This window comes from Sparus aurata, chromosome 18, assembly GCF_900880675.1.
Source record: "Sparus aurata chromosome 18, fSpaAur1.1, whole genome shotgun sequence".
NCBI lineage: Eukaryota > Metazoa > Chordata > Actinopteri > Spariformes > Sparidae > Sparus > Sparus aurata.
In genome coordinates this window covers 978,599-1,005,919 of record NC_044204.1, presented here as the reverse complement: position 1 = coordinate 1,005,919, position 27,321 = coordinate 978,599, and the positions used below count along the sequence as shown (strand labels likewise).

The following is a 27,321-nucleotide window of genomic DNA, read 5'->3' as shown; positions in this document are numbered from 1 at the left end:
ATCGAATTTGCTTGGTATGAATTTGTCATCAAAAGCAATCCATTTTAGTAGTCCTGTTTCCTTTCCTAATTTTAGTTGTTTCACTGTGGAATACCATAAATCTAAAGTATAGCATATCACTGGGTTAAGATCATACTCCCCTTTTATGTAAGTCACAGTTAATGTAGTACTTGTTTAAATTGGGTATTTTAATGTAGAAACTTAAATATCTTTGCATCTAGCTACATAGCCTTCATTACACAAGTAAATTAAGTGGTGCAGTTGCACAGCATGAAAATATTCTTTAGATATTCTTTCCTTTCGATTTGAAAGTGCCATCCCCTCTTTGTCTTTAGATAGTTGTAGTGTGGTATGACGTATTCTAGGTCGTTTACCTCCCCACTCAAATCTTGATGCACTTATCCCATTTAAAAATTGGTCTTTTGGTTTATCTACAGGGAGAGATAAGAACATACATAACAGACGTGGCAAGATGTTCATTTTTACCACATTTATGCTGTCATTTAATCCCAGTGGATAAGTGGTTATCTGTCGACATCTTCCCTTATGTTTTGTCAATATGTTCATAGTTACTTCTAGCAGGGTTCTCCCCAGACGGTGGAACAGCGGCGCTGTGCCGCTATACCGCTAGGTCAGCGCCGCTATACTCCGTGCGTGACGGTGACGAGTGTCCGTCCGTCCGTCCCCCGGTTGACGGCTAGGAGCTCCCGGCTGATGGCGATGACCGTCCGTCCGTCAGTCTGCCCATGTCTCTTCCCCCCCCCCCCCGGACTGACGTTGACAAGTGTTTGCGCACCCCCCCAAGGACAGACGGTGCGCCGCTACATTAAAAATTTCTGGGGAGAACCCTGTCTAGTAATAATAATTGGAAAGGTCTTTAGTTATGTTTATGCCGAGATATTCAACTCAACTTCAGCCAGTCTGAAAAGTGATTGAGCAACTTGTCTGTGGGCCTTTCCTCACTTGTCTGCATGATTACATTCACTGTTACAGATTTCCTCATCTCTGGATCATCTTCACAAAGTTCCACCCTGTCCATGGACTCATACGGCCAATTCTCTTCTGATGTCCAAAGGAACTCTGGTTCAGAGATCCATCTTGGGTTCCTCATGAACCTCTCTGTGCTCACCCCTCTAGAGCAGTCATCAGCAGGGTTTCTCCTTGTGTCAATATATCTCCACTGAGAGACTTGCGTGGCCTCCCTAATTCTAGATGTCCTGTTCGTCACATCGGTATGAAAACGAGTGTGGTCATTTGAGATGTACTTTAAGGTCGATGTGCTGTCAGATCAAAACACTGACCTATCTGTAGGTGGCGGTAGTTCTTCTTTTAACATTTTATCGACTTTGACTGCCAAAGCAGCAGCAGCTAACTCTAGCCTTGGGATGATTTGCCGTTTCAATGGAGCTACTCTTGCCTTGCCCATCAAGAATGTTACATAGACTTTTCCTGCTGCATTTGTCATTCTGAGATAGCTGTCTGTACCATAGCCTAGCTCGCTGGCATCAGAGAAGTGGTGAATGTGACTATGCACTGAGTCACCAAAATCCTTTGGCTTAACGCAGCGTGGAACTTAAAAATCTGCAAGCTGTGAGAGACAGTTAGTCCACTTTGTCCACTGCTCAGAGAGAGTGTTGGGAATGGTTATGCCCCATCCAAGGTCCTGTCGGCACAGTTCCTGCAACAACAGTTTAACTGGCAATGTAAGTGGGGACAGAAAGCCTGATGGATCATATATATAGCTCACCATGCCCCTTTTGGTAAGTGCACGCTCGCTGATGGTGATGTCGAACTTGAAGGAGTCACTTTGGACCACCATTGAGGTCCTACGGCTTGTTCCATGGGAAATTGATCTTTGCTCACGTCCAATTTCTTTATCTCTTTCGCTTTGTCCACCAAGGACAGCTCTACTGTTGCTTATCCACTTTGGCAAATGGAAGCCTCCTGTTGTTGCTGAACGTGTTCAGTGAATGATTGTTCATGAACTCGCCCATATTTTGGGCGAACGTGAACTGAAAATACTATATTCTGCCTGATGAACATTATTGTGAACGCGTTCATTCTGGCGTTTGTGAAGGGCGCTCTCACACAGTTTAACTTCATTCAAGAGAGTGCCAGATTTCCATAGAGCCTTCAGGGCGAAAACCAAGCTAAAACACACCTTAAACAGGCCTTAATATGTAGCAGAAAAAAACACCCAATCTGGCAACACCAGCCACCACAGAGTCGCATCACCGCATGAGTCATCAACATAGAGACAAAAACGAATGAAGGCAGCAGCACTACCTCAGACTCTGCCTCCACAATTAATATGGCATCTTCGTATGATTACTTAAAACAATTTTATGAAAAGGTCAGTGATGACCCAGGTGGGAAAAATCTGACCTTTTTGTGTAAACTTCACCCACCGGGTTTCAAGTAGCAACTCCATACATCATCAACATCAACAGCAAACCTGAAACGGCACATTGAACTAAAGCAGCCGGCGAGCGTTTCAAGGTATGTGCAAGTGAATAAAAAATCAAAAGAAATGGCATTTTTGGAACTGTGAACTTTGTTCAAAATTTTGGATTATGAACTATGAACTGAACTAGTTCATTTTAAAGTTTTTGAACTGAACTTTGAACTAGTTCATGCAGAAAGTTAACTTTCCCAACAATCGAAGCCTCCTCTATGACAGACTCCAGTAAGGTTTAAAATTAGTTCCATTGCGTCTAGTTCTGTGGGCATTGATTTCAAACAATCACCTGCATAAAAAATAATCAATGATTGTGTTTGTTTCCTCAGGAGGGAATTAATTTGCATTGTACTGTGCAGTCTTTCTGAGTGCAAAGTTGGCTATGCTTGGTGAAGGAATGCACCATCCAAATGAACAGTCATGCGGAATTCCATAGGAGCATCATCCACATTTCCTTGTGGTGACCATGAGATGCGCAGGAAGTCTGTGTCTCTTTCTGTCACCTTGATTTGGTGGAACATGGCCTGTATGTCTGCCATCAGAGCTACCAGCTCCTCTCGGAAACGTGTCTGCACTCCTATCAGTGTGTTTGTCAAATTTGGGCCTTGAAGTAGTTCAGTAGTAGAGTTAAAGGATGTCCCCTGAAAGGTCGCACCACAATCAAACATTACTCTGATGGTCTTCTTTTTTGGGTGGTATACCCCATGATGAGGGATATACCAAACTTTCCCATCAGTTCTATTCAGTTGTGCAGGGTGAACCATTTCAGCATAGCCCTTTTGAATGACATCACTGAGGAACTCTGCATACTCCCTTTGATAGTTAGAATCTCTTTTGAACTTCCTTTTCAGATTCAACAGCCACTGTTCTGCAACAGGGTGGTTGACGTGACGCTCCATTTTTGTGTTCATGGTGACAAATATAAATGAAAATGTATAATATTTCATTAAAATATCAGTTTTTATATACAGTTTAATCTTCCAGAACTAATGCATCTGAAATTAATGAGCATTATATTTCAAATATGTAAATATTTTTTTAAACATGTTATTTGTCCACTGGCGTGACTGTCCGGGGTAGCATTGCTTATCTTAAAACTACTGTAATTAAATGAAAAATAAGTCGAAATACATAAAAATATTTGTATAGATGTTATAATAGTGTTAACTTAATGAAACTAAAGGTTTTAAGTCTTAACGTCCCCATTTAGAATAATTATGACACATTACATTTTGTCCGCAAAACTGGTGTCCACCTGGTGTGACGCCATTCTGCAGATATAAAACAGGCTTTAATTTGGGCACCCTATTACTGAGAGGGGCCCTTCTTCATCCAGGAAGTACAGTAGACCTCACTGGAGCACATGAACTGCACACAAGGTGAGTTCTGTCTCAAATATTTTCATAATATTGCTATTTCCGCGCACTGTTGGAAATGGTATCCGTAATGCAGTCCTTTGGTGTGACGTAATTTAAGTATTGATCTGAAATTTTTGATCAATGTATATTGATTGACTATTGAAAATAGTGTACACCTTAACACTGTTAGTCAGGATTAAAGACTGTCTCTCATATAGGTAGACCGTAAACTGGCCTTGATCTTGAAAACGTCCACTGGTGTGACAGCATTGTCCTATAGTGTGACATGAAATCAGCGTCACACTGGTGGAAATGGCTGTCACACCAGTGGATGTAGGCTTTATCAAGGGGTACAAAACCATCACTCTCTCCCTCCTAACCTCCCTCCCTCCATTCTAACATCCCCCTAACCTCCCTCCCTCCCCCTCCCGTCCCTCACAACCTCCCTCCCTCCTAACCTCCCCCAAACTCCCTCCCTCCCCCTCCCTCCTAACCTCCCCCCAACCTCCCTCCATCTCACCCCCAACCTCCCTCCCTATCAATCTCCCCCCTTCCAACTTCCACCCTTTCTTACCTCCTTCGCTCCTAACTTCCTCCCACCTCCCAACCTCCCAGCTTCCTATCCCCTTCCTAACTTCCCTCCCAACCTTTAGTAGCTATTTGTAGTAGTGATGTTTGCATTTTCTTTTTTCAAATTTTGCCTTTTTCTCTTACTTTTACTCTCAGAATCAAACTCATTTTCAATGGGAGTGCTACGGGCACTTTTACGCTAGCATCAAAATCTCTATTTTTAAAACACTAAGAAGGCTCGACACAACATGAAACTTTGCTCATAGTATCACCAGGGTCTCTACACATGAACATGAGCATTGAGAACATTGTTTGTGTACATAGAGTTTAATAAAAAGAAAGTTTTTGAACTACTCATGTTAGCAGTAGCTTCTTCCTCTAGCCGTCGTCATGGCAGCCCAGGTGTACTCGAGGATCGACATGTCTGAGTGTATGTGGTTCAGTTGAGTTATGTGTAAAGACCCTGGTGATACTACGAGCAAAGTTCTGTGTTGTGTCGAGTCTTCTTAGTGTTTTAAAAATAGAGATTTTGATGCTAGCATAAAAATGCCTGTTGCACTCCCATTGAAAATGAGTTTGAGCCGAAAACGAAAATACGGTCAATCTTAAAAGTGTCTCGTTCGTAATTATGCATTTACACGAAGGTTTGACTCATATACATTCACAAAAAAGCCTAGTATACATTTTGGTGAGAGTTTCACTTCAGAGCATGTGAGTGGAGCTGAGCGGCGAGAATTTCCTCTCCCCGCTTACATGGGTGTTCGCTCCTTCGCTCCATCGCTCAAAGTTAAACCAGTCAGCTCCGCTCAAAGACCGCTGTCCGCTCACCTAAAATTTAATTCAGCTCCGGTGAAATCGCTCCACGCTCGCTCAAATTTAAAAGCGGGAGCAATTCATGATGTTGCACCTATATGACCTGTCTGCTTGCTTTTCGAAATATTTTACAAACTCCATCTCTCAACAAATGACCCTAGACTCGTGGAGAGCGGTATTGGAACGGAACTGGAGCGAAACGGAACCATCGCTCTGGCCTTTGGATTAAAACCCACTCTGCGCTCCGACTATATTTTGCACGCTCAGCTCCCCCCTCGCTCCGCTCTGCTCACATGCCCTGTTTCACTTTAAGGCTAGTTTGAGATCCACGCTGTAAGTGAGAGGATGAGATGACAAACAAGGAAAGGACCAGGAAGTGTAGGGAGAGGCTGAATAAATTGTTCAATGAATTTTACCCAAACAGTAGTTTGTTTTTTTTAGGTCAATTCCATTTATGGTTATGAAATGTGACAAGAAGGCCCTATGGCTATTTGAAAAATGATTTTACTTGAGTTGTATGAAAAATGTGACTGAATTAAATACAGATAACAGTAGTTTTAACTTCTTATCCCGTATAACCTTTAACTTAAAACTTTTATCTTTTTATTTTAGTGAATTTTAAAATAAATTTGAACAAGAAAAGTAATAAGCCAGGTCAATTTTGTTTACATGTTCATGTTATGTTGCTAAATGTTATGATGGCTCCCAAGTCTTTTTTATGGGAATGTTGGTTTCTTCTTCTTTCTTCTGACTTTATTGTACAAAAACATTTGAACTTGAAGTTGTAACTTTATTTTAATGAATTTTTAAATGAATTTGAACAAGAAATAATAAATGTGACTTTATACAAAACAGGGGCATACCGGTACATTTTGTCATCCAATGGTGTGACGGAATGTCCTGTGGTGTGACAAACTGAATTATAAGTGGAAAAGGCATTTTAATGCACAAATTAATGTAAAAAGTGTTGAATAGTATAATAATGATTTCATCACTATGCACATATAAGGATGGAATGAAGCTTCATTAGGTTTTATACAAATTATAATCAATATAATCCAGACGTTTGGGTAAAGTCCCTATGTGTACATCTTATAGTAGGATAATAACATGATTGTGAATTTTTATTGGTTACTTTTGATGTGGGAATATAATTAGGACAAACTGATAAGGATTGTGCATAACTGTCTTATCGTTCACACAATCTCTGAATTAAATATTAACATTGAAAGTGTTGTCACACCGGTGGGCAATATTTAGGACTTTTGAGTTATTCGCATCCACTTGATAGCAGAGTCTCCACACGTTCCAACAATACTATTTCTATCCCTCTACGACCAAGTTTCACTGATCCAGCAGCCAAATATGACAAAAAACAACAAGCGCCTTTGAAAAACAAAACCAGAAATGCTGTCTTACCTTTGTAGTATCACAGCGAAAGTTTAATCCACAGAAATAAAAACTGCTAAAATGGAACGACTACATCTCCCAGCATGCTTTGGGGGTCTTTTCTGCTTCTTTGACATGCTTAGCACGCTTTTCAAAGGCTCTGATTGGGTCAAAGCGCCTGTCCGTCACGGAGTGTCACTCATCCTTATCGCTTTGTGATTCGCTAGTCGTGTGGTTTAACTGAAAACAATGCACAGAACTTGATTCTATTGGCTCTTACGATTCCAACGAGGTGTCATGCTTCAAGATTGACCAATTGGGACCGAAGATATTGCAAGTAAGGACAAAGGGGCTCCGTCGTATTCCAAGCTCATGACGCACAGTGACACACTGCAGGCTAGCTTGACACAGATAACGTACGGACTTACGTCAGCTGTTCTACTTGAGGACGCATAGGCATTTCTTTACTTAAACCTCTGTAATTTTTCTCTGCTTTATTTCAGCAGCATCAAACTTCTCACAAGTGATGTCCAGATGTTGTTCCATTGCTTTATTGAGTTTTTAGGCTACTGTGGCAACGGAACGGAACGGAACGGAACGGAACAGTTGCATCAATAGTGATGCTTACACTTCTGATGGAATCTCACAAGTGTTACCTTTTATTGTAATACCCAAAAATTTGCACATTAGCTTGTACTTACAGAGATACACCCTATTTATTCTGAGTATGTCATTTTCGAGCAGGAACCTCAAAAAGGGACTCAGGGAAGAACAGGTTAAGCAAGATAATTATATGTAATTTGACATACATTTTAGAAATATTTTTTTTTCCACTTTGGATTTGAGTTCACGTCAACCACCCAACAACACAGTTGTTGGGCATTGTGATGTTATCTACTTTGAAAGGTAGTGATCCTCTTTTACTTTAACAGATTCATGCAATGTTCAGGAATTTCTTATCCTCTTGCCCTGACATTTCCCTTTTTTTTCATAGCCTTTCTCATTGAAATCAGTGTTATATTGACTCACCAGGAATTCTTGCAGGTCGACCAAGGAGATCCTATTTGCTGTTGCTCCATGTTCTTGTGAGTTGATCACCTGTCAGGGTTCCATCATGTTTGCTGCAATCATTCCAATGAGTAGGTCAATGTCAGAATCTGAGGTAAGTGGACTTCACTTAGGTAAGGCCATTCCTTTAAATCCTCCTGTGTTGGGATGTTGTCTTTTGTCACTGGCATGGACTTTTTCGTGTAGACTTTCGGTATAGGCATGAATTTTCTGCTTTTCAGCTTACTCACTTCTAGTCCTGACAGCATCACACTCTTGACAGGTATTTCATACGACAATGTTCTCAGCAACACAGTGGTTGGTTTCCCTTCCAGGCTCAACTTCTGCGCCAGCCTTTCAGTGCAAAATCTCTGGTCTGGTTGACAGACTTAACTTTAACAGGTAAGATTGAAAGTGTACATTTAGAGTTCCCAGCCCTGTTGTGCATACAGACATTTGATGACACATTTGGGATGGATTGTGCTGGCTCTGCTGACTTGGAGGTCTCTCCGTTGACCTGAAAGTTGATGTGAAGCACAATGGGATGCTTTCGGTTGCAGATGTTGCATGACAGACGGTCCTTGCAGTCTTTGCTTATGTGCCCTTAAACAAACAATCAAAGCAGAGTCCTTTTTCTTTCAAAAGGTTTAACTTCTCCCTGTGTGTTTTCTCCTTGAGGTCAGAGCAGTGCTCCAAACAGTGAGCATCTTCACAGCAGATGCATTTGGGCTTTGGATTATCGCTGTTCAAGCTTTGAGCCACCGGAGTGCTCTGTGTTGCCACACCAGTTGCATAAGACGACTTGGGCCTAGAGATGGACTTACTAATATTACCGGACTTACTGGACTTACCGGAGTGCTCTGTGTTGCCACACCAGTTGCATAAGACGACTTGGGCCTAGAGATGGACTTACTAATATTGGGCCTTTTCCTGCTTGCAACTGACTCTTGTATGTCGCCAAATATTGGGTTGGAACATATCTTTGCCTGTTTCTCAATGAACTATACAAGATCTGTGAATGTGATACTGCTGTTGCCATCCTCCAGCTTTTCTTGAGTTTTAATCTGCCATTTATCCCGCAGCTTGTAGGGCAATTTCATGACAATGGCTTTCAAGGTGGAGGCTACATTCAGTTCTTTCATGTTGTAGGACATACACTGCTTGATAATAAAGGTAATTAATCACTGGTGATTAATAACACACTCGTAAATGGGCACCACCTCCGTTGTTTAGTTCTTGGAATGATCCGGAGGAAGTTATTCCAAACATCTAACTGTACAAGTTTGGCTTGAAAAGTTCATTCAATTTCAAATCAATTTATTTAGTTTCAAAATATATATTCAGTCTCATATTCTGAAGCAGCGACTTCTTTGGACAGATCCATCGGTTCTCCACATTAAAATTAAGTTCCAGACAACGATAAACGATTATATATGTTTATTGACCAAATAATTCAGGGTAAAATAAATGAAATGACAATTTTAGACGAACAACAACAGATAACAGAATAGGTAAAGACTGTCATAAGCAAAGTAATAAAGTTATGTGACCGTCGGCAGATGGTGAAATTAAAGGGTCGTGTTTTTATACATTAAATATTACTTGAGTAATTTTTGATAGTAACGAGACCCTAATCTCAATTATCTTAAGTTCATAAGATAGAAGTCAGAACTTAGACAGAAGTCAGAACCTAGACAGAAGTCAGAACTTTGGACACCAACCTCGCTCTTACGTGTGTGGATCCAGCAGTATGAAGACGTTCAGCCTGTTTTGTCTGGAAATCAGGAGGTCCTGAAGTTTGATTTCCTTGAGAGAGGGTTGGACTACGGCATGGCGCTTCGGTCCAATAGCCAGCGGGAGGGCTGGTACTCTGTTGAGGAGCTCTCGGTCTGAAGGCCCAGCGGGGATTCTGCATTGGGAGCGCTGGGGGCAGAGTCGGTCTTAGTTGGGAGCACACAAAGTCTCTTTTTAGTTGGAGACTACTTGTCTTCTGAAGCAGACAATTACTGCAACGTTCTTCATCAAATGAGGATAGTCTTGAAAAATAATTTTTCTTTGTTGTTTCAAGTGGTGGTTCTTGAGTTCTGATTCTTAAACTAATTCAACTTCTTCTGGATCAGGCGGTCATACTTTTACGATATATGGAAAATCAAAAAGAAAATAACTTTGTTCTATTAAAAACTTGGATAAAAATAAAGTACTTAAATTAGTGATTCAATTCACTTTTCTTAGAAAAGTTAGTCGGCTGACAGTAGCCTCTTTCACACTGCCGTTTGCATGCGGGGATCCTGCGCCAATTCTCCGCATCCTCCTCTGTGTGAAAGTTTCAGATGCGGAGAGGGGGGAAATTTTGCTCCGGCACTGATCCGCCTCTGGAGGTAGTATCAGGGCAGCATTATTGGTGAGCCGTCCCAGTGTTAACGGATAACATTACAGGACCGAACAAAAGTAACGTAGTAACTGTAACTGTCTTTGGCTTCCTCACATTTCTGCTCAAAAAACAGTGTCTGTGTTTATGATGAAAATAAATTACTGCGACCGTCAGCCCTCCCGACCAAGACTTCAGGAAACTTTCCCCCAGAAAACACCCTCCGTCCCCACGAGTGACAGAGTCAGACAGCGTCCTGTTTACTGATGGTGATAACGTATAATTATGTAATTTAGCGCGAAAAACTTAACCCCGTCACTTCCCAGGATGTTTGGTGGGTCAGGATCTCAATCACTACACATTATAACAGCATTCATATGATTGGTTGTATCATATGAATGCTGGTCGAACAGTCGTAAATAACAGTTTGACACGTGAGGTGGAAGAACACACAGATTAGGTTTCCCACCTAGCCTTTCCCCCACTGGAGAATGTTTCAGAGGGAGAGAGATGTAGATCGGTAAGGCACATTAAATCACCACATCTGTGTTAGAAAACAGTTCTCATTTCTTCTGATGTGGAGAGAAAAGACTATCGTGCTTGACCTCGTTTGACCGAGGAAAAAGGAGTCCATCTTCTTTTGGGGGGGGGAAAAGACCAGATGTGATTATGGGTAGTAAATTACTAAAAGAAGTCTCCAATGATGTGTTTATAGCAAGAAAAACATTGTTTCTTCTTACTTGGTATAGAGGTTTTGAGACAAACAGGCACCTTTATAAAAAACGGTCAACTTGGTAATTAATGACAGAAACAGGGACTCAGAACCTAGAGGAAGGTGAGAGGAAGAGACAGTTTCTCCTCTTCTTGCCAGGTCAGGAGGTGACAGGGGCTCTCAGGCCCATATGCTGGAAGAAGGAGCCAATTTGGGTCAAAGGTAATCATGGCAGAACAGGACCTCTTTAAGATGCAGAGATGGAAGGGCTTGTGTTCCTACAATGTAATCCAGCTTTGCCATGGCATTACAGCACCCTTTGAGATACAAGGCATAGTCTTTTAAGGGTTTAAGTCTTCAGACTTTATGGTAGGCCAATAAAGTGCTTTCTCAGTGTAAGCAGTGGAAATCTTATACTCATTGCCGAAATGTTCACGCAACAAGCATTTGGCTCTGGGATAGCCTTGGTTTCCGTCCATATGCTGGCAACTTCTTACTAACTGTCTAGCCTGGCCCTTTGTGTATTGCTGAAGGTAAAACAATCTGGTAACTCTTTTAGGTGGCAATAAAGACAATTGTTGCTGCTTGATTAGCATATATGTGATTTTGATGTGATAGATTTTGTCTATTCAATATGGTAATCAGATTACTAGAAGCTGCACTGTCTTGTACTGGCCTGCACTGTTCCTGACCGTGTTGTGTCTGTGATAACACAACACGGACAGGAACCTGCTGTGCATGCATGTGATTTTAAAATACCATCATCAGCCAGCTGTCTGTATTCTGTACTGAGCTCAATTCTTTCTGTGTGATCGTGAGATTTCTTTGAGTCTTTGAGTTGCCTGCACTGACTGTGGCCTTTGAGCTGCACCTATAGCCTCTTGGGTGTCCTGACGCAGCCATTGTCCTTTGTGGTCACCCTGGGTACCTGCTTGCCTGCTGCGCGGTTGGAACAAGGATATATGCTGCACTCCATGCCTGGGTCAATCAGTCCTTTCCTCAAGCATGTTGGTTGGTTGAGATCTTGCATACGAAGTATCCATATTGGTGAGATCCACTTTGCTCTCCTCTAGGTACTTGTTAATTCCATCAACCAGAGTGGAAGCCACTTGCTCTTCAGCACCACCCAACACTACAAGCTTGGCATTTGCAGCAGCTAGTTCATCTTAAAAGTCCAGAGTCTCCTTTTGCCTCCTTAATTCCTCTTTTCCTTTTGTTAACAGTTCTTCCTTTGCTTGATCAGACATGAGTTCATTCATCTTATACTTTTTATGAGTCAATGTTCCACTATTATTCTTTCTAGCAGTTTTTGCATCATTGCATCTCAGTTGCTCTAATAACTCAGATGGTTCAACCTGCTCTTCTGTTATAACAGGTGAAGAAGCTGTGGCATTGGTATCCATATTGATAACCAGGGGTGCGGTATCGACCTTATTCCTGACTTCGTGAGTTTACCCATGGTTCATAGAGGTAGTCGGTTATGCTCTTCCAGTAGAACTAGTTGAACTCTGTGTTTACGCTAGTGTAGCTGTCATGCTCGCTCTAAAAAACAGCTTTTAACACAAAGAAAGCGACAGAATGGACAAAAATCGGAGGTGGATACACGATACGGATGTTTTAAAAAGTCGTGAGGACAGTTTTGTCACAGTGCCTCACCTGTCAGTTCTCACGGAGTGGGTAGATGACATGAAGCAATGGCCCAACGTTAGCTACATCGACATGGTTAATTATCTTGTATTTTTTTAAGTTGTTGACAGCAAAGAATTATGCAATTACAAAAGCACAAAAGCATACAACTACCTGCACAGTAACAAAATAGGGAAAGTACTGTTGAAGAAACACAGCAAGTTTATATTTCTGAAGGCAGCAGTAGAACCCAGCCAGAGCGTTATTCAAGCTAAACATACAGCGTGGATAATGCTGAAGAAAAGTGGAGTCGCGGAGACTGGCGGCAGCTTGTGCATTGCCGGGTAAGAGAAGTCATGCAGTCATGAAGCAGCTATTCTGTGGAAGTCATTCATAAACCCAAATATTTATTTTAGCCTCAAAGCCGCAAGCAACACTAGTCTCCGTTCCTCCTTCCTCGGCATGGTGCACAGGGCACGGATATGTTTGTCGAAGTTGTTGATGTTATACACAAGAAGTTTCGGACAAAAACTTCTGTTTTCTTGAATAGTTGTGGCAACCAACAACGGCATTAACCCTCTGAGGTCGATTGACGCGCCGGCGCGTCAAAATCACGTGACTAATTTCAGATGACGTAGCAGCGAGACGGAGTAAAACCGGAGTTACGATGTATTATGTATGCCACACTTTTTCGCTAGTGTTGCCGTCACGTTTGCTGCGCGTTTGGTGTTTCCTCACGAACGTGTCCGCAAGCAGGAAGTGCAAGCAAAAAAAACATGTTCCTATTGGTGGATAAAGGCACTACACCAGCCAATCACAAAATTACATGGCAAATCACGTGATTTGGTTGCTAAGGGCGGGGGGCAAGATTTGGAAGGGACGGGGCAGAAAAGTGAAAGCAGCAGTGCCGGTCAGAGAGGCAGCGACAGAGATCGCGAGTTTTGAGAGTTGGGAGATTTGTGACCTTTAGCGTGTTTGGAGTGCATAGTTAGTGTGCTATGTAGTGTGTTTAGTGTGTAATGGAGTCGTTTTTTTGTTTAATGAGTCAAAACAACAAGGAGAGTGCCGAATGTGGAGCAGGCAGTGCAGCTTTTCATTGAGCTGGAGGAGCTCAGGCAGACCTGAGCCTGAGGCGTTGACTGCATTTAAATGTAAGTAGTTACATATAACTTTGTACATTTCAAAAACTTATGCACAGATTTAGCAAACAACAATTTACTTATAATGTTTGCATTATAAGTAATAAAAATGGTTCGTTGAAAAAATCTAACTTTTTCCTACTCTGATTTTATGTTTTTTTGTGATTTTAGGTCCATTGTGTTAATACAGTATGTCAAAATGAAAAAATAACTGTACAGTCACACATGTGAGGTTGTGCTGAAAATAATGACACCAAACAAGGCAAGGTAAATTGTTTTTGAGGTGAAATATAATGGTAAAATCAAAAATGGTCAAAAACTGACAATTACACCCCAGACCCCAGAGGGTTAACCTTCGTTGTTTTGGGTTAGCTTGGCGGGGGCAGCCAGTCATGCAGTTGCAAGGCACCTGGAAACAGAAAACCACCGACTGAAGTAGTTATCTGTCATGGGAGCCCCAATAGGCTTCTGAAGGAAGGGGTGGATGGGGGTGGGGGGGTGGGGGGGTGGGGGGGGGAATTAGGACAATTCCAACAAAAGGTAAAAACTAATATAAAATTATTAAACCATCATCATTGAGTATTTATTAATATAGATATAGTAATGATATGATTAATGAGCTCTTTGTTTTTACTTGTTTGTGGCAGTAAAAGTTAAATATCCCCATTGACCAAAAAGTAAACATCCTTATTGACCCACCACCCCCCTGTATCTGCATGAAATGGTTTGATCCTGCCTTAGCCACTTATCAGTGATGGTGTTTAGTTGCAGTCAGTAGATGCTCCAGAACTACAGTGCCTAAATCAATATCTGGTTTTCAAGAAAGGAAAGAGAGGAAAGAGAGAGAGGAAAGACAAAGGAAAAGGTGTCAATCTGTAACCCAGTTTTTCACCAAGAAAGGTGGGTAGCTTATAGTCTGTGAGTGGTAATAACCTGTTGGCTTAATGTGCATAGTGAAAAAAGCTACCTAGCTAGCTACAGACTAGTGTTAGCGTACATTTCATTAACATTTAATAAGTGCAGGGAAACATTTAGCAAGATAATCATATTAAATCATTGTCCCTGCTCCTTTTAGCAGACTTAACAACAGATGAGTCAGCAGCAGCCCAGTCTCCCCATAACTGTACCCCTCCCTGTTCCAGTGAAGAAGGTGAGCAACATTGTGTTCGATGACATGCCAGTTGGCATCATTGCAGGGAGTCTGTCAGGATTTCTCTGTCTCTCTTGCTCTTTTTACCATTATAAAAAAGAATATGAAATATTTATTAATGACAGAAATTCACACACAAATTATTTTCTCGCATATTGATCAATGAGGCAGAGTATAATTAAAATGAACCTGTCATTCAAACAGATATTATACAGGTATTCACCAGTTTTGTGATAGATTTCTTATTTCTCTTGAAACTAGTTGTATCCATGTCATAATCCATTAACACATTAAGGTCTCCCCCACAAATACATGCGCCCTCTGCTTCCAATGCCCTCCATCCATCCATCTTCTTCCGCGTTATCCAGGGCCTGGTCGCGGGGGCAGCTGCCTGAGCAGGGACGTCCAGACTTCCCTCTCCCCGGACACTTCCTCCAGCTCTTCCACTGCACCAATCCGCCTGTCAATCTCACGCTCCATCCTTCCCTCACACGTGAACAAGACCCCAAGATACTTAAACTCCTCCACTTGAGGCAGGAACTCTCTCCCAACCCGGAGGGAGCAGGCCACCTTTTTTCCGGTCGAGAACCATGGCCTCGGACTTGGAGGTGCTGATTCTTATCCCAGCCGCTTCACTCTCGGCTGCAAACTGCCCCATGACATGCTGGAGGTCTTGGTTCGAAGGAGCCAACAAGACAACATCATCTGCAAAAAGCAGAGATGAAATCCAGTGGCTCCCAAACCAGACCCCCTCCGGCCCCTGGCTGCGCCTAGAAATTCTGTCCATAAAAATAATGAACAGAACCGGTGACAAAGTGCAGCCCTGCCGGAGTTCAACATGCACTGGGAACTGGGACGAAAACCGCATTGTTCCTCCTGAATCCGAAGTTCGACTATCGGCCGAATTCTCCTCTCCAGTACCCTGGAATAGACTTTCCAAGGGAGGCTGAGGAGTGTGATCCCCCGATAGTTGGAACACACCCTCCGGTCCCCCTTTGTAAATAGGGGGACCACCACCCCGGTCTGCCAGTCCAGAGGCACTGTCCCCGACTGCCACTCGATGTTGCAGAGACGTGTCAGCCAAGACAGCCCCACAACATCCAGAGACTTGAGGTACTCAGTGTGGATCTCATTCGCTTTCGGACTACCTCAGTGACTTCAACTTGAGTGATGAATGAGTCAACCTCTGAGTCCCCAGCCTCTGCTTCCTCCATGGAAGACGTGTCAGTGGGATTGAGGAGATCCTTGAAGTATTCCTTCCACTGCCCGACAATATCCCCAGTCGAGATCAACAGCTCCCCACCTCCACTATAAACAGTGTTGGTGAAGGACTGCTTCCCCCTCCTGAGGTGTGGATGGTTTGCCAGAATTTCTTCGAGGCTGACCGATAGTCCTCCTCCATGGCCTTCCCAAACTTTTCCCAGACCCCAGTTTTTGCTTCTGCGACTGCCCGTGCTGCTGCCGCTTGGCCTGCCGATACCCGTCAGCTGCCTCAGGAGTCCCCCAAGCCAACCAGGCTCGATAGGACTCCCTTCTTCAGCTTGACAGCATCCCCTACTAGTCCACCACCGGGTTCTGGGATTGCCGCCACGACAGGCACCGGAGACCTTACAGCCACAGCTCCAGACAGCGACGTCAACAATGGAAGTGGAGAACATGGTCCATTCGGACTCAATGTCCCCAGCCTCCCTTGGGATCTCCCGGAGGTGGGAGTTGAAGACCTCCCTGACAGAGGGTTCTGCCAGATGTTCCCAGCAGACCCTCACAATGCGTTTGGGTCTGCCAGGTCTGTCCAGCTTCCTCCCCTGCCAGTGGATCACACTCACCACCAGGTGGTGATCAGTTGACAGCTCAGCCCCTCTCTTCACCCGAGTGTCCAAGACATATGGCCGGAGGTCAGATGACATGACTACAAAGTCGATCATTGACCTCCGTCCTAGAGCATCCTGGTGCCACGTGCACATATGGACGCCCTTATGCTTGAACATGGTGTTTGTTATGGACAAACTGTGACTAGCACAGTAGTCTAGTAACCACTCGGGTTCAGATCGGGGAGGCCGTTCCTCCCAATCACGCCTCTCCGACTATCTCTAGCCAGTACCCTTTTGAACCCTCCTGCGGGCTGAGCCCGACCGGGTCCGGTGGGCAAAGACCCGGCCACCAACCCCAGGCCTGGCTCCAGGGTGGGGCCCCGGTGACGCCATTCCGGGCGACGTAAACTTCCTCGTTGGTATCATATTCATTAGGGGCTTTGGAAACGTTCTTAGTCTGACCCGTCACCTATGACTTGTTTGCCTTTGGAGACCCTACCAGGGGCATTAAGCTACTAATGCTACTAGGATCATTCAGGTGCTCAAGCCCCTCCATCACCATAAGGTGCCTGTTCAAGAAGGAGTGCTTCCAATGCGAGAGTATCAAATAGAGATTTAAATGGAGAATTAAATAGAGAATAGAGAATTTAAATTTAAAGAATTCCTTATTACTCTCAGGTGGGGCATATATGTTTACCAACATTATGATTGTTTTGCCAAGCATCCCTTTTACAATATGTTCCCTCTTTGTCTTTTATTTCTTTTTGGCACTCAAATTTGATTACATAAGGCATCAGTATTGCTACTCTATATTGAGATATAGAAGGAGTTTTTGAAACCAAATCTCCAAAAAAAACACATTTCTCAGGCTCTGCTTTCGATAAATGAGATAAATTAAATTCTTGGAAGAGGTTTATCTGTGTCTCTTCCTTTCTAATTTTGGCCATTATTTAAGCTCTTTTGACTGGGTTTCCTAAGCCATTCAAAGACAGGAATTTAATTTCTACTTGTTTGGTATCCATAAACAATATTAGTTCTGGAAACTTTGTGATGATAGCTTTGAAATGTGGCCACTCTAGCCACATGTGTTAACTTGCTCTCCTTTATAGAGTGGGTTATTTCTTTACCTTGGGTTCTTTTTATTCTTTGTTTTTGTTGAACCTCTGCTCATATTCTCAGTTTTAAAGCTAGTCGTCAGGTGTGTCTCAAGTTTTAGCGGGATTTATTATGTTGGCATGTGGGACCTCCCAACTTATGTGTCCATGCTGCTCTACCGTCCCCCCGAAGTCCTCCGTATTGATGCTTTTTGCTCAGTATGTTTTTACATCTCCGGGTTTAAAGTCTGTCATGTTTTCATCCTCAGAAATCCCTGAGAAGAGACAGAGGTTGGACCGCTACAAAGACATCATCCGGAGTCTTCCACGGGTCAACAGGACCACTCTTGCTGCTCTCATCAGTCATCTGTACAGGTAAGCTCACATCAACGCACCTGCAGCTCCGATATGTCTGTAGTCCAGAACTCTGCTGCATCATTTACAGTTGGCTCGGTCTGATAGCAGCAGTACGAGAAGTCCTTTGTGTTGTTCAGAGCGGAAGCAGAAACAGTTGAACATGTCTCTCAGGGTCCAAAAGTGTGCTGATCTGAACCAGATGTGCACGAAAAACCTGTCGCTGCTGTTCGCTCCCAGTCTGTTCCAGACTGACGGGAAAGGAGAGCATGAGGTGAAGATAGTCGAGGATCTGATAGACAACTACCTGTACGTCTTCGATGTGAGTACAAATCCGAGCGGAGCTCAACTTGTCTTCCTCTGAGTCGTTAACACTCAACAGACTTCTACTCCTGTTCCAGATCGATGAGGAGCATCAGACTCAGATTGAGCTGGAGATCAGCCTCATCACCACCTGGAAGGACACTCAGGTTCTCTAATATGCTGATGATGTCACATGATTATTAATACAAACATCACAGAATGATTTACAATAGACTACAGTGTTTATATTCAAACTCTGATGCAGTTTTTAAATGATTCTGGACAGAAAATGATGGAAATGAGTGACATATGAATGTGTTAGTAATCAGTTGTTATTGGTATTGATAATAAGTTAATGATAAGGTGATAATATGTTTGTTAAATGTTGATACCAAGATGGTAATTCCAAAGTGATACACTAGTAATAAGCTGATTTATGGTTAATATGTCAGTAGTTCTTGATTAGTTAGTAATACGTTGGTAATAATTGGATTATTTAAGTTGGTAATTAGTTATTGATAAGTTGATTACACATTTGTAATAACTTGATTAGCTAATAATAGGTTGATAATAAGTTAATGATAATTTGGTAACTAGTAGATCAACAGCTGTGAGCTCCTTCAGGTCGGGTTGATGCGGATGTTTGTGTGCAGCTATCTCAGGCTGGTGATCTGATCATTGAAGTGTATCTGGAGATGAAGATACCAGATTGCTGTATTACTCTCAAGGTAACTATAATTAATACTGTTCTCAGTCATCTATTATTCTCAAGGTAAGTGTCATTAATACTATTCTCAGTAATATATACCTCTACTTACTGATACTGTTTTCACTGAACAAACAGACTATAATAAACCAGGTCAAACAACTGACTGTGTCGTGGTAACAAGATGCCGGGGCTCTGATGTGAGCTGCCTCACCCAGTGCAGCTGGGATAAAAAGGAAGGGTGTTTTCAGGTGTGACTATTGACCCCTGCAGGTGTCTCCCACCATGTGTGCTGAGGAGCTGACCAATCAGGTTCTGTTCATGAGGAACGTCCCACCTGGAGACAAGGACGTGTGGATGACGTTTGAAGCCTTAGAGGATGGACAGCTGGGTGAGACAGACACCTGGAAACCTATCTCTCTCGCTCTCTGACACACCTTGGCACCTGGCTCTCTCTCTGACACACCTTGGCACCTCTCTCTCTCTCTCTGACACACATGGACACCTGTCTCCCTCTCTCTGACACACCAGACAAGTGTTCAGGGTACCTGAGAGATTCTCCTCTCCTGCCTGACTGTTGCTGTTGTTGTTGTTCCAGAGCGTCCGTTACACCCCAAAGAGAGAGTCCTGGAGCAGGCTCTGCAGTGGTGTAAGATGGCCGACCCGAGCTCAGCCTACCTGGTGGTGAAGAGAGTTCCTAAAGGAGAGGGCATTAATATCCTTACCTGTACGGGTGACACACAACACTGAACATTCACAACCTCACTCAGTCTTAACAAGCCTCATGTTGATACTCACACACAGCTGCTACTGTTACTGCTACTATTGTTGCTGCTGCTGCTGCTGCTGCGGCACCTGTACCTATACCTGTCTGTTTGTCTGTCTCTCTGTGATCCTGTCTGTCTGTCTCTCTGATCAGCCTATAAGAGTGAGATCATGAAGATCGGTCTGTTGAGGTGTCGTGAGGAACCTCCAAAGCTGCTTCAGGGAAACAAGTTCCAGGAGAGAACATTTCAAATCAAAGAGCACAAACTGCTGCTGCTCAAAGACAAGAAGGTACGTTCAGAGAGGACTGTCTGTCTGTGAGAAGGTATGTTCATAGAGGACTGTCTTTCTGTGAGAAGGTACGTTCAAAGAGGACTCTGTCCCTGAGAAGGAACGTATAGGGGACTGTCTGTTAATTAGAAGGGACGTTTAGAGAGGACCATCTGACGGTAAGAAGGGATGTTCAGTCAGGACTGTCAGTCCATGAGAAGGGATGTTCAAAGAAGACTGTCTGTCCGTGAGAGGGTATTCAGAGAGGACTGTCCACTGCTCCGGTGTCCTGACTGGTCTGTGATGTCCTCCGGTGTCCTAACTGCTCTGTGTTGTTGTTGTTTAGAGCATCAAACCAGAGAAGGAGTGGTCCCTGAAGTCCATGAAGATCTACATCGGCATCCGCAGGAAACTCAAAGCTCCGTCCAGGTAACACACTCACACACAAACACTCAAACACACAGTGTGCCTGCTACACATGAAGTAGTATTAATCCCTCTGATCATATTATAGATTATAGACTATAGAGTATAGATTATAGATTATAGATCATGGATTTTAGAGTATAAACTCTATAGTTTATACTCTAAAATCCATGATCTATAATCTATAATCTATACTCTATAGTCTATAATCTATAATATGATCAGATAATCTATAATCCATAATCTTTAATCTATATTAAAGATTATGGATTATAGATTTACTGTTTTGGAGCAGATATGTCTACGTCTGTCTTTCTCCATCCAGACATAAACTGTGAACTGAGTCTCTGAATTCCTTTACTAATGTTGTGGCGACTGCAGTCAGTCACTTACATACATATTTCTTTTCTAGAAGTTATTCATTACTTGCAATCAAGAGTCACTCATCAACAGCACATAGATGATGACTAAAGAGACACTCAGTGCGTTTACATGCACAGCTTAGTCAGATTACAGCCATAGTTCGACATGCCAGTGAGAAAATCGAATTACTGGCCGAAAGCATGTCATACCCCGGTACGCTAGGTGGCGCTGTACCCAGTTCAACTAGTGTTAACGGCGCACCTCCGGCTGACCTCTTAACGTCACCAGCTGCCTCGTCATTTAAGAAAAATGGCGTACGAAGAGCAAGACGAAGCTACATCTTTGTACACTTCGTATATGGTGTACATGATAATTACACAAACTAGGTGCACTCTGGCGCTTATTCTTGCGCTGATTTCGGAGGAAAGCCGCCGCCGCCGCCGCCGCCGTCCGTCTACTTCCGGCTCACGGCCCCGGGGAAAAATCTCGCGCCTGCGCAGAACGCAAAATCCGATCCGATCCGCTGGAAACGTATACATGCAGGAGTAATGCGACTTTCAATCGAATAATCTACGTGGTGTAATTCGACTATGAGAAATCCGATCCGGTCCGATTTTAGTCAGACAAAGGTGTATACATGCATCTTAAAAATCTGTTCATAGTCAGACTAATGCAGTAATTCGGTTTTCTTGAGTGTCATGTAAACGCACTGACTGTCTTTCCTCAGCCTTTATAATAGAAACCAGCATACACAATTGTAGCATAATAGCAAGATTACATATGATCTCACTTCAGACAACATTCCAATCATCTCCACATCCACCTCAGGATGCACAAAACATTTCCTATACATTTCAACCAATTGTCATACGTCAACCTAAGGTCAAAACACCTATACACAGGAAGAGGCTTCCTCAATCCCCTCCAGGATGAACTCCTTAATTGAGTTCCTTTATGTTAGCCCTCACATCATAATATACCATACATCCATTCATAATCTGCAACCAGATGGCTGTCATTAGACAGAACACATACTGGAAGCCCACAGACACATGTTTTCAATCTACACACATATTAATGATTTTTTTGGTTTCATATGCAAGAACAACATATCAAATTAATAAAGGGACATTAGATAATTTCCCTCACACTAAAGACCATTTTCAGAGAGCTAAAGCTGTCTACAGAAGAACCAAAAGCCAAAACTCAGAACAAGCTGCAGGTCCAAAATCAGAACTGGTGAGGACCGAGCCTGAGACCGTCTGTACGAGTGTCTCCGGTCACGTTTCTTCAGACACAGTAGTGTCACAACTTTAGTGTAGTGTATCGTGCAGGAGACAATAAACAGGCCGGGAATGGCTGCAAAACACGTCTTTACTTTGTTACTTCTGGGAGCAGACTCGAAACTACAGGTGCCGCTTGGCTGGGTAAAACACCAATAAATGTTGGCCAATTAAAACGTAACACAGCAACTGCCTTTGCAATAATGACCCACAAGGAGGCAACCTCAACCTGTAAATCACATAAATCTATGACAGTTAGCTTGTTTCCACTATTAGAGGCTGCAGGTGTGTCAGTGTTCTGCTCTCACCTCCTTCCTCTGACTTCTGACACCTGTCATCATCAGCTGACAGGATGCAAACAGTCGATCACATCATGTTTATGATGAAGTGAATCTTTGTCTTTGTGTGTATGCAGATGGGGCTTCACAGTGATGTCAGACAAACACCAGCTGTAAGTATCACTTTATATCAGCTCAGTCACTCTGTATTTTGACATTTGATCAGGAGAAGCATGTTCTTCAATCATTGATCATCAGATATTGATTTATTAATGAAGAATCACAACATGTTGTCTGTCTCACCGAGAGTTCAAAACAACACAAAGATCCTGTCAGGAGAAGATCACTCTGTCGCACTCTCACTCTCATTTATAGGATCTTTTTTCATGATATACAGTTTCATGGTAACTCTCAGTGCTGTATGATAGTCAACTGGACATGTTTCAGTTTCTTTACGACGTTTCACCTCTCATCCAAGAGGCTTCTTCAGTTCTAACTAACTGGAGGGCAGTTGAAGGTTTTTAAACACTGTGTGGGAGTGTCCTAACAGTCTCGTTAAGGACTTGTGTGAGCTCTGAGTTCTGAGTGGAATCCATCTATGTCAAATTGGATCGGCCATCTTTGAACAGAGGAGGGTGCCTAAGACATCACGTATCACCCACCTATTATGCAGTACTGAGTTATCTCCACAGACAGCTTAACGACCATTCACATCAGGGCTCACCTAGCCCTAGCAACCCACATGAAGGCCGGTTTGACCAACAACCCACAAGTGGCCCTAATAAACTCAGAGCTCACGCGTGTCCTTAATGACTCTGTTAGGACACTCCCACACAGAGTTTAAAAGCCTGCAGCTTCTACAATCAGTTCGAACTGACGAAGATTCTTGGATGAGAGGTAAAACGTTTTCAAGAACCTGAAACAGATCCATTTGACTACAATACAGCAATTACAGTTACCATGACCTGGCTGACTGAGAACCTTCATCAACATACAGTTTGATGGTAAAGTCGTAGTCCTACTGTTTATGTTGGTTCTTCATGCTTCATTACAGATGAAACTTCACTAATCATCTGTCCTTTGACTCCCTACATGAGATCAATCAAACGACTGTCTCCTCTCCTCTCTCAGGTATCTGTGTTGTAGCTGTGAGGCTGAACTGTGGGACTGGATTACCAGCTTCCTCAAAGCTCAGGTCAGCTGAGGAACCGATCCAGGATCAGATTCAGTAGTGGGAGTCAGATGAAGAACTGTCTTCTTCTCTATCAGTTAAAGTGAAGTTCCGACAAACATGAGTGACTCTGCTGACTTTGGTATTTTCTTCTTTTGTGCTAGAATGATGACCCGGGTCCTCCAGTGATGAGGCGTCACTCCTCCTCTGACATCTCCAAGCAGAAGTTTGGAACTATGCCGCTCGTCCCGATCAGAGGAGACGAGAGCAACAGCAGCATGCTGTCGGCCAATCAGACGCTGGTCAGATGTCTTTCAGTCCCAAACTGTAAACTGTGTCTGACTTTAGAAACTGTTTGAGAAAACTTTGAGTACATTTTAAATCCACTCGCCTTATGACACACCTGGACCTCCAGGTTCAGTTCTGCAGCAACAGAAAAACACAAACAAATCAAAGAAACATGAAGCTTCTTGTGTAGGCTGTCCTGACGCTTCAGCTTCAGTCTGTAGAAAATCCTTTGAAGTGTTTTTCACTAAAAACTTTTACATTTTTTTCTCTGCAGAGGAAGTTACACGACAGGCGGACTCTCTCCATGTATTTTGTGAGTATTTAGTACTTTTGATCTGTACTTTGTGAGTATTTACACAGTATTAATATCTCTGTCTTGACCTGCAGCCCATGAAGGTCCAGCAGGACTCGTTCGAGGAGCATTCAGAGTCGCCGGACCTCCCCGAGCCGCTCTACGAGGAGGTCGGGGACTTCGGCCTGCAGGTCCTAAAGTCTCTGGAGACCAGCTTCCTGTTCAGCAGCACTGCTGAGACACAGGAAGTGTCAGACCACCCGCCGCTAAGACTGGTCCGTGTGGAAACTGGACACGTGGACCAAATGATTGTCCCAGACCCAATCCGGACTAGCAGAGGCTCTGAGGAGCCCAAGGCACAGAGTGGAGGAGGTGTTGGAGGAGCAGACGCCTCCCAGCATCCGGCAGTAAGGAAGAGGCAGCAGCTACAAGGAGTCTGTACACCGTCACAGGAGCTGCTGCTGCAGGAGCTGTCGTCTGCTTTCACAAAGAAGACTGAGGAGGAGGGGGAGCAGCAGGAGCACGAGGAGCAGCAGGAGCACGAGCAGGAAGAGGGGCCGTATGACTAGCTTTTATCACAGCTGAGCAAAATCACTGAAAGTTTCTAAGGAATCTGGTGGAGGAAATGTTGAACAAGTCTTAAATTTGTGTTTCAGTTTGTAATGAAACGTTTGTGTCATCCATCTGTGAATACGGAGAGGACTGACGGGATGGAGCCAGAGGGACAGTTAAAATCTGGAGACACAACGAACAATAATTATTTCCCTCACACTTGATGACTCCCCTCAGGTTAACAAGTTCTGCCATGATCACTGTAAAGACACTGGACCCTGATCTGCTCATCTGAACATCTGCTCTACACACCCAAGTAATGAGCCACAGAAAGACACAGATCTGTTCAAACAGCTGTTATGATAACTAAATTAGCTTAGCACACAAAGTACATTTCTACATTCTTAATTTAATTTCAGTAAAAGCACAGATATATTACCTGGAACAATGTATTTACAGTATTCAAAGTAAAAGTACTCCAGTGTTTCCTCTAGGACTTTTTTCAGCAGTGGGGGCAGGCTCTCCTGGGAGAAAAAAATGACACTTGACTGCAGATTTTACTTTTATGCCCAGCATAATCCCCCTTTTTATTGAATGGCTGGCATGGAAAAGGGCTTTTTAAAGGCTGAATGTAAAAATAAAAAATAATAACAAAAATACAACAATAAAATAAAAAATAAAACAATAAATAATAATTTCTTGATGGGGCTGTAGAATCAGTGGCAAAAATTGCACCCAGGCTCAGAACAATGAATTTTTCTGGGTTTTGAGAAATATTTGAACAAGCTCATCTGAAAGTGCAGTCAGCAGTTACATCATGGCGTGTATATATTCGCTTAATGCTATCAATTAGTTTACTCACGTTAGCGGCACTGAGTTGAGTTGGCACCGGGCCCAATTAATTAAGCTACCGATATGTTACGTAACCTTAGCTGGCCATCAATATTTTGCGAATGTCTATTGAACTTATAAAATCTATTATAAGTTTTCTTTAGCTAATAAGTCTACCTTTTCTCCGGTGAGTCGTTGCCCTGTTTTCAAGATGACACTCCTCTGACTCTCCGACCTGGTGCCTGGGTGCTTGCCGTGATGTCACTTTCAAGGCCGCGCTCTCGCAAGTAATTAACGTTGATGGCACCGGTAAGTTATTGGGGGAGGGCGGGGGGGCCGCCACTCCTAAATGAATGTAGAGGAAACACTGTACTCATTGTGCAGTAGAATAGTCTCTGTTAGTATTATATTAATATTATTTGTATTTGTTATAATTTCTGCATTTTGAGGTCATCTGTTTTGTCTTGAATGATTTTTGGGGAAAATAACAAACATGAAAAGGCGTCAAATGAACCTGCAGCGACCGCTCTCTGGACAGTGACATCAGTGTAATGGACAACAGTCCGTCTCTCAGACGTCACTCCAGAGTTTGATTGACTGAGCGGACAGAAGTCAGTGATGACAGTGATCAGCTGATGGATGGTTTTAGCCATCTCAGCTCTGACTGCAGCTTTTAAAAATGACATAATGATTCAGCAGAACTCTGATGAAGACTTTCACAAACATCTGAGAATCAAAGCTCCACCCCTGCCTCTGTAAGTGCCTATGAGTTCTGGATAAGCAAACTCAGGCCCCACTGGACATGTATGTGGCCCACATCTACAAATAAAAGAGCTGGGCCAAAAGTCAATATGGCCCACGTTGAGATAAGCAAGTCTTTGCCAGACTCAGTTTAGAACTGTCCACGTTGTTCTTGGTCCACTTGATTCCATGCAATCAGGCCAATAACAATTAGCTAGCTGTGTGTAATAACCAGAGGTGGGAGTAAGTCACATATGTGTAGGTCCTAAGCAAGTCTCAAGTCTTAACCTTCAAGTCTCAAGCAAGTCCCAAGTTACTGTGATGAAAATCAAGCAAGTCAAGTCAAGTCATTGCTATTACTCAAGCTAAGGTCAAGCAAGTCACAAGAAGATTGTCTGAATGTATTCTTCATATCTGTAGAGACAGTAAACAGAAGAGGGTGGTTAGTCAATAATATGATGTAATTGCATAGTTGATCAATATTAGAATTTTTTTAAACCCTGAATACAAGAATAAGATTAGATTAATATAAAACCTGGACAAGTGCGTCACACTGAAGGTATGCCAATACAGCATCGTGTTGGGTTGCGAGTGTGCATAATGTGTGCCTACATTTAAAATAATGGCTTTGTGCACTATATGTGAAACACACACTCGCTTTAACCAGGACGGTGGCCAAAATCACCTAGGCATGAAAAAATATTTTAATCCAATATGGTTGATGATTTTCGGAGCTCCCTCTTTGCTGCCTCTCCTCCTCTGATCCTGTCTGCCAGAGTGCCACTCTGGCACGCCCGCCACCTGCCAGGCTTGCACGCACCGCGTCATACAGTGGTAGAGGGCAAAGTATCAAAAACAAAACTAACATCTCAATATGGGCGAAAGAAAAGCCAAGACTTTCAAGTCATCTGTGTCAAGTCTAAGTCAAGTCTCAAGTTATGAATGCCAAGTCAAAGTCAAGTCGAGTCTTTCATCAGTGTTAGTCAAGTAAGTCTCAAGTCCTCGAATTTGCGACTCGAGTCCAGTTATGTGACGCGGCCGCTTAGTTCGCTTATGCCTCAGGCCGGCTCTGCTGATTGATGTTCAGTTAAGAGACAAAGTCATAATGATACTTTATACTATCTATCTTATAACATGACACACATATCTGTCTATGAGCAGTGT

General features: G+C 43.1%; 1 protein-coding gene across 4 annotated transcripts in view; it reads left to right on the top strand.

Moving 5' to 3' along the window:
* arap3 (ArfGAP with RhoGAP domain, ankyrin repeat and PH domain 3) overlaps nt 1-25,168 on the top strand; it is a 163,307-nt gene extending 138,139 nt beyond the window's left edge. For all 4 annotated transcript variants that reach the window (XM_030395552.1, XM_030395551.1, XM_030395550.1 and 1 more), the window contains 13 exons: nt 17,805-17,910; nt 18,064-18,211; nt 18,291-18,359; nt 18,846-18,920; nt 19,172-19,289; nt 19,497-19,625; nt 19,818-19,954; nt 20,280-20,362; nt 22,420-22,455; nt 23,414-23,477; nt 23,618-23,755; nt 24,016-24,054; nt 24,129-25,168. In XM_030395552.1, the coding sequence (XP_030251412.1) occupies nt 17,805-17,910; nt 18,064-18,211; nt 18,291-18,359; nt 18,846-18,920; nt 19,172-19,289; nt 19,497-19,625; nt 19,818-19,954; nt 20,280-20,362; nt 22,420-22,455; nt 23,414-23,477; nt 23,618-23,755; nt 24,016-24,054; nt 24,129-24,602 (1,616 nt within the window). In that variant the 3' untranslated portion in view covers nt 24,603-25,168. The remainder of the gene's footprint in view (nt 1-17,804; nt 17,911-18,063; nt 18,212-18,290; nt 18,360-18,845; nt 18,921-19,171; nt 19,290-19,496; nt 19,626-19,817; nt 19,955-20,279; nt 20,363-22,419; nt 22,456-23,413; nt 23,478-23,617; nt 23,756-24,015; nt 24,055-24,128) is intronic.
* Nucleotides 25,169-27,321: the final 2,153 nt, after the last annotated feature.